The 7,825-nt window shown below is 48.4% G+C and overlaps 1 protein-coding gene and 1 pseudogene across 4 annotated transcripts in view; both read left to right on the top strand.

The window, feature by feature from the left end:
• The window catches only part of LOC110325168, a 24,251-nt pseudogene extending 21,503 nt beyond the window's left edge, over nucleotides 1-2,748 (top strand).
• Nucleotides 2,749-2,865: 117 nt separating this feature from the next.
• Tmtc4 (transmembrane O-mannosyltransferase targeting cadherins 4) overlaps nucleotides 2,866-7,825 on the top strand; it is a 64,816-nt gene continuing 59,856 nt past the window's right edge. Inside the window, exon 1 of one of the 4 annotated variants that reach the window (XM_021202868.2) lies at nucleotides 2,866-2,976. Coding sequence is in view for 2 of the 4 variants with exons in the window: in XM_021202867.2 (XP_021058526.1) it covers nucleotides 3,168-3,209 (42 nt within the window). In the remaining 2 variants the exon portion in view is untranslated. Of the gene's footprint in view, nucleotides 2,977-3,011; nucleotides 3,210-7,825 lie in introns of those variants that run through there. The other 3 variants (XM_021202869.2, XM_021202867.2, XM_029541751.1) reach the window with 3 other exon arrangements.

Below are 7,825 nucleotides of genomic sequence, written 5' to 3'. Positions count from 1 at the left end.
AGGAGGAGGAGGAGGAAGAAGAAGAAGAAGAAGAAGAAGAAGAAGAAGAAGAAGAAGAAGAAGAAGAAGAAGAAGAAGAGAGAAGAGAGAAGAGAGAAGAGAGAAGAGAGAAGAGAGAAGAGAGAAGAGAGAAGAGAGAAGAAGAGAGAAGAGAAGAGGTCGGCCATGGCCATGAGCACGTGGAGAGAGGGGAAAGGGAAGAGAATGGGGAAGGGGGTAAGGAGCAAGGGTAAGAGAGAAGCAAGAGATCAAGAGGGAGGAGGGGGCAAGCAGCCCTTTTTATAGTGGGTCAGGCCTATCTGGCTTTTGCAGGGTAACTGTGAGGAGGAGAATACCTGGCTGTTGCCAGGTAACTGTGGGGATGGAGTTTAAACAGAATGCTAACAAAAAAGCCCCTAGTCACACTAACTGAAATCCACCTAAAATGTAAACATTTCAGAGCTCAACAACATGTTAAATGCCAAACACTATAACCACTCCCTAAACTATAACCAAATCAGCATCAGTCCAAAATGTCACTCCCCAAACCATAACCAAATCAGCTTTGGTCTAAAATGTCCTAAAACCTAAAATTGATAACCACTCCCCAAGCTATAAACAAATCAGCTTCAGTCCAGATGTAAAAATTGTTGGTTTATAAGGTTTTAGAGTATTTTAAATTCCGTATTAAACATTAATTTACTTAACTTGTACATGTAGCAGTGTGGAGGGTATGGTCAATGGGGCTGAAAGGCACTCGGCAATTTGGATGTCTACACAAATTTGTCTTTCAAATATGTTTGGTTTATTCACACATTCCTTGTAATACCACACTAATGTAATATCATGCTTAGACATATCATGGAGCAGGGAGCAGTTGCTTGGACAGAAACACCATGTGCAGGGAAGGATCCACAGGGAAATCTTCTCATAGGCTTGATCTTCATCCACCATGAAGTCCTCCAGCTGTGGCAGGCTGGGGATGGCACTGAAGGAGATCCTAGGAGGCCCTTGTGAGCATAGGCCAGGAGCCATCACAGGTGGGCCTGTGTGGGCCCAGTGACAGACAGTGTCAGAAGTTCAATGGTCACTGAGGCCAGGGCCATACACAGTCTCAGCTCTTCTTGCTGATGGGTATCCACACAGAGGTTAGAGAAGCCTTGTCTCTGGAGCAGGACAGTTTGATCCTAGAGACCATTCCCAGTCTTTCATTAGATGGTAGGTTTGTGCTATCAGGGTTCACAGCTTGTGGCTAGTTGACCAGCATAGGAGTGACTACCTTGGGGAATATTTCATTAGCATAGTAAAACCTGTCCTGGACTTGACTTGTATTCAAGCTGCCAGGTGGCCTGCCTGGAGCTTCTAATTGTGGCCTGGCACCTATCAGAGCTGCCTGGTGGCCAATTTCTATCTCACATGCATTACATTATTGCAAGTCACACAAAGTTGTGACTAAGTTATACAATTTCTTGAAACTTATATCCCTAACAATCAGTTGGAGGAGGCATATAAAGGTAGCGGCACTTATAAATCAGGACCTTGACCATTCAATAGATGCCAGGACTGAAGCGGACTTTGGTTTGTGATACTCTGGGTATCACAGACCACCAGAAGGAAGGCAGAGAAAGCATGATGGATGTCTTACCATTTGAGATGTGGTGGCATTTACAAGGGGAGAAGCTAAATGGGGAACTAGATAAATAGGTTTGAACTCAGAGAAAGCAAGGGAAGGGAGTGTAAATCTGAAATGTATTGATTGGAGTGTTGGCAGCAAATTAAATCATACAGGAAAATTTGTGGAGTAAGAGAAAAGGATGAGACCTTTAAAACTCTTAGCGATCATTCAGGGCAGGCAAGCCAGTCAAATAGACTGGGGCGGGGAGTGGGGGCAGGAGAGTGAAAAGGCAATAGGCCTAAAGAAGAGGGCATTTTTAAGGAGGAAGAAATCGTGAGATGGCGTAGCATTGGGAAGCAAAATGTCCTCTGGCCTTAGTAAGGGCAGAAGACAGCAGAGGTGACTGGCAAAATGCAGTTTCCCTGAGTGAAAGCAAGTGAATTAAGTTGGAAACAGCAGGGGTTGGGGGGTTGGGGGTGGGGTGGGGGAGGGGAGAAGCACTCTGCTTCAGTGATGAAGGGCAGCGAAAGGCAGGGTGACACACAAAGCAGAGGAAAGCTTGGAAGTGACTTGGTGCTGAGGATGCGGACTCCACTCCAAAGAGGGAGGCGGATCCGAGACTGACGCTTTGAGGAGGGTCGCAGAAGGAAGGTCGGAGGTCATTGAGGTTTGAGGTCTGTACGTTTGGCAGAGGAAAGTACAAAGGCTTTTCTCCTGAAGGTGGCAACACAAATAAATAGTGAGAACGGAAACTGAGTGGGTGACCTTCCCATCGGGAGGGAGATGTAGCATCTACTGGTCGGGACTGTACGGCGCTGCTCTAAAGAGGAGGCGCAGTCCTGAGGCTGCTTGGCCTTTGGAGGAGGAAGTCACTTCCCGTTTCAAAGTGGGGACATTTCTTCAACAACTCTAGACAGAAAGAAGCGTGGAGTTGAGACTTTCTGCAGGGATTCCACATCCCTCCGCGGAACGCGCGAGACAAGCCAGAAATAGGCTTAGAACGCGCGGATCCCCAGGGAGCAGCAGCCAGGCCCGGGAACCGCTGCCGCTTCGCGTCCCAGCTGCGCTTTCTCTTCCCAGCTAAGCCCGTCTGCCCCTGCGCCTCCTTCGCTGCGAGCGCTCTGTTCCGACGTCACCCCGACACGTACCAATAAGCGGAAGAGGAGCGCGTGAGTGATGGAAAGGGCAACCGATGGTCGCGCGGCGGGAGGCGGGACTAGGCGGGAGCGGGCAGCCGCGAGTGGGAAGCGGCGCGGCGGGGGGCGGGACGCGGCGGGGTGGGAGTGGGAGGGCGGCCCCTCCCCTGGCGGCGGCGGGCTGGGGAGCCGCCGGAGTTTAAGCACGCGGGAGGGAGATGAGATCGCGGCTCGTGCTCCTTGCAGGTAACGCGCGGGGCGGCCCGCTGAGGGCCGAGCGCAGCTGCAGGGCGCTCGGAGTTGGGCGCCGGCTCCCGGGCTCTCAGCTGAGCCGCCAGCCCTGCGCTGGGGCCCGGGGGCGGCGCCCGAGCTCTGCACCTCTACTGGAGTTAGCTCCGACACTCGAGCTGCCTCCTGCGGACGCCGCCCCGGGCGGTATGCGCCTGGGTAGAAGCCGCACCCCGGACAAAGAGCGCGCGGTAAGGGTGCGCGCCCCGAGCTCAAGCTCCCGCACTGCCCTGCTACGGCCGAGGTCGCCGAGCCAGCCCCTTGCCTGCTACTGTCTGACCCAGCCGTGCAACAGCTTCGTAGCCCGGGAGTCCACCGGGTGCAGCGGCCACCTGGCCGCGGGGTCCCCGCGCCTGGTCGCCAGCTGGCCAAGGCACGGGCGACGGCTGGACACAGCCGGGTAGCTTGGCCGCCCGCCCAGGGTTACACGGAGAGCCACCCAGCAGAGCCAGGAGTGCCAGTTACTCTACGCTCAGCTGTAGAGCAAAGCTGGTACCACTGGCCTGGGAGCCTGGAGCGGCTGCCAGGAGTTGGGGGAGCCGAGCAGGTGGTGCAGCAACCGCCTCACCTCCTGCGAACTCCATGGGGAGTCTGGGTTGTTGATGTTGTGACTGTGGGCTGTTTGTGTTTTCTTTCTTTTTATAACTACACACAAAAGAAAGGAGGAGTTAGAGGACAGATACCGCCACTGAATCATCCACACTTTGCTCTCTCCCTGTGAACAGATGGATGGGGAGAATTATAGTAAGGATTGACTGGAACCATTTTTGCCCCCTGTACCTGCATCCCCCAAAACCTGTGCACTGTAGGTGGAACTGGGGCAAAGTGAGGCATGCTCGCCCACCTAGGTGGGAATATGGTTACATGCTAGCAAAGTGGAAACTTTCTGAGGCAGGAATTCTGAATGTGAAACTCAGATGGGCAGCCACTTCTTGAATTAGGAAGATGGGTCACAGCAGGATTCACCTTACTCTCTGCTTTTGGCCCTACAAAGGATGGCTGGCTCCTTTGCCTTATAGCCAATGTGTGCTAGCTCTCCCTGCATTGTGCCAGAATACAGGTGGTCAGAAACTATCACATTATTTAACCTGATTTCTAGAGGCAAGGCCATGCTCCATCCTGAAGGGCAGCTGGGCCTGGATGTATTGCCCTTAATGTAGAGGACTAGAGCCTCTCCATGCCTGTGAAAGAGTCTCCAGTTAGGTGGCTGCTGCCGTTTTCCGCAGTGAATCAACTAGGTTGGGTCACTCTGCTTCATTGCAGCCTGGGCTGCTGTGTCCATTGTTATCAGAAGCTCACGGTTCACAGTCAGTGCCATTAGCCTCTGAGGAGATATTGTTTGAGGTCTTTTTGACCTTTTGATTGGCAGATGAATATATTTTAACCCCCTAAAAACTGAGGCTTAATTTAGGAGTTTGAGTATTGGGGATGGAGACTACTGGATTGTTCCACATTGAACCTCTCTAAGGAGCCAGTTCAGAGAGTTCAGGAGCCACCAGAACACTAGCTTTGTTACTGTGACTGTCTCTTCAGACTACTAGTAATAGGTTCTGTGTAGATGGGTCATTGCTGGAACTGGAGCCACTGTGAACATCTTGTTTAGCACCTCCCTACAGTGAGCTGCCATCCAGGCTATGGCTGAGGAGCCATGGCTCCCAGTCAGGGTATAACCTGGAGAAGACCATTAAGACATGTTGCTTAGTCAGAAACAGAAAGTATTCTTTCCTATACCCTGACAGGGATATGAAGATCTCTGCCACCTTGTGGGGCATGGTTTCATCTTCCCACACACCAGGCCTTATTGTAGAACAAGGGTCATTTCCTATTGAAGGAAGGAGAGTTAGAATCAGGGTTATTTGTGTGGTGTGAAGTTTGTATATGATGCAAAGTCTCCTCGCCTGGGAAGTCATATGCTGTAGATCTGCCCAAAAGAAGGGTTCCCCTTTCTTGGATACATCTTGTCACCTGGTGGGCAGTACCATGAGAATTAAGGCAGGTGATCAGGAACTGTGAATTGGTCAAAACAGTAGAGACTAACTGCTTGTATTGCCTCACCCAGTCCTTAACACAGGCTAAAGACTGTTCCTTAGGGAAACAATGTAGCTCAAGGAAATGTAGCCACACTGGTTCATGTGCATTTGTCTCCAGAATCATTGCTATGGACTGCTGAAGTGGATTCTGAGAACATCACATGGCTTTCTAATGTATTATGACTTTTTCAAATTTTCTGATAAAAGACATGTTCTGGACTGCTCGGCTATGTGTGCAAAGACAAGCCTATTAAACAAACGGGAACATTTGAATATTTTCTCTGCAAGGAAGCAGCAAAGGCATTGGATTAAGGGGGAGTCGCCCGACAGAGCAGAGATGCCTCCATGAGAGGGCAAGAGCCAGTGAAGACTGGGGATAAGCGTGGAGGATAGAGTGCCTGCACCTTAGTATTCTATGGTTTTGGTCCCCACAGGGGGAAAGAGATCAATTTGACATCAACTCATTCATTCAGTTGACATCCTGAAAATGAGAGCCTGGTCCACCAGGGCACCATAGATGTTGGGGATCCACAGTCCATCCTACATAGATGTGCATTGTTGCTTAGATACCAAAATGATTGGCTTGGGTTGTGAATATGAGTAGTCAGGAGAGGACAGTGGCTAATTTAAGAACACAGATTATTTCATCAATCAGTAATCATACAGCTATTTGAACTTCCTAACAAACCGACTACATATTCAAATGTTTACTGCTCAGCCTGAGAATATCAGGACTAGTTATATGACCTTTTGTAGATCCCATGTACTCTGTTATACATTTAAAATGGGCATAAACCATTTGTTTTCCTGAACATTAATTTTCCAAATCAAAGAATACATTTAGTCCTTTGCTTTTTAAAGTCATGGTGTCTTCTTTTTTTAAATTTTGAAGTAGCAGGAGTAATTTCTTTGCTAGAGTGTAAAATAGCAATCAAGGTGTTCGTGGTAACCTGACTACAGTTAGAATTTAAACAGTGGTCTACATTTTTCAGTAGAAAGAAGAAAGCTACAGAAAGTAGGTGGATTATTCCCCCAGTGCTTGCTAAGTAAGAGCAGGCTTACATCAGGCAGTGATGCTCAGGGGACAAGCAGAGGAAGAGTTGAAGGCTTTTGTGTCTGTATTGTAAATGGACTCTGCCCCTGGAAAGGCTCGGTGCTGCCATTGAAAGGTGTTCCCTGCTGCCCATTACCCTGTAAAAGATGATTATCCAGACAAAAGCCCTTTAAAAGAAAATGTCTGTGGCCTGAGATCCCTATTTGGTTGACTTGTTGATTTATGTATTTACTTGAAGATCTGGAACCAAATATACCCACGCTGTATCCCAGTCAAGGGACTGGGATTTTCTTTTACTGGCATGAAAGATAAATGGAGGCTGTCTTCTTAATAGGGAGGACCAGAGCTTTTACAGCAAAAGCTAGTACTAAAGGGGATATTCCAAAGACTGTTCAACCTCACAGAAAGTATAGTGATGGCCAGCCTCCTCCAATCATCCATTAAACCCCAGGGACTCAGTTCAGAAAATGTCTCCATCACATTGGCCTATAGGTAAGCTGTAGGGGCATTTTCTTAATTAATGATTTGATGTGGGAGGGCCCAGACTACTGGGCAGTACCACCCCTAGGCAGATGAGCCTGGGCTCTGTAGGAAAGCAGGCTGAGCAAGCCAGTAAGCAGCATTCCTCTGCAGCTGGGTTCCTGCTTTGAGTCCTTTCCACAACTTCCTTTAGTGGCAGACCTGTAAGCCAAATAACATTTCCCCGCCCCACCCAAATCCAGTAGGTAGTCTCCTTATCATCTGATAATGAGGAAGTAGTTTCAAAGAGTATAACTCTCCAAACTTATAAAGATTGGAACTGAGCACCTCACCAGAAGAAAGCATGCGTGGAGGGTGTGGTGGGAGTTGGGACAGGTAACTGATTTGCAGATAATTTTGTGTTGGAGTCTTGGAATTGACCCAGGCTGTTATGCAACTCTGACAGCTAGAAAGGTCTTACATTTTGCTTTGTTCCACAGGAAATAGAGAGATAGAGACTCTTACAAAACCACGCAGATAATAAATGACAAGGCTGTGGTAGAACTTTGTCCATTTGAAGGTTCTGAAGAAGTACATGTTCCTAACTCGACTCTGTGCAGAATTACTCTCCCCCTCCCCCTACTTTCAGGACAGTCCATTTCGTTTGGGGGCCTTCCAAAGAAATCAGTTCCTCTATCTCTATGCAATCCCCAGCTCAATCAATCATTGTCATGTGCTCTAGCCCTATGAGTCCCCTCTCTTAAGATTCAGCTAACTGGCATATGCACTTGGGTTGCACACACAGACTGCGAGGTCTGTCAGAGTCATGTTTCATACAGTACACTCTCACTCCCCGCACCACAGTGTGCCAACAATGAACAGTTACTGATTTTTCTGGATCAGTGAAGCTGTTTCTTACTTTTTCAAAGCTTTGTAAATTGGCTCTGAGAATTAAAAAATGACTTGCTTTATGGGGTTGGTGAACACGTGATTCTATTAAGTTAGAATTCCCAAAAGGAAAAAAATCAGAAAGTCAAGTGCTTCAGATTCCACTGATCACGGTAAGGTCTGGAAGTCTGCTTGAGTTCCAGGTCAATTCTTTGCCCTCTAAATTTTGAGAGCCACAATGTAACACACATATTTGAGCCCATTGTATAAAGTCACAGGGTGCCTGTTGGTCTAGCTCTTAGCTTGCTTTAGGTAATGAGGTCCACTGCAGAGTCGTACTTAGGGATATAATTTACATGATGTTGTTTCCCTTGCA

The sequence above is a fragment of the Mus pahari genome, chromosome 8, assembly GCF_900095145.1.
Source record: "Mus pahari chromosome 8, PAHARI_EIJ_v1.1, whole genome shotgun sequence".
NCBI classification, from domain to species: domain Eukaryota; kingdom Metazoa; phylum Chordata; class Mammalia; order Rodentia; family Muridae; genus Mus; species Mus pahari.
The sequence above is the reverse complement of the archived record's forward strand: the minus strand, read 5'-3'. Positions and strand labels throughout refer to the sequence as shown.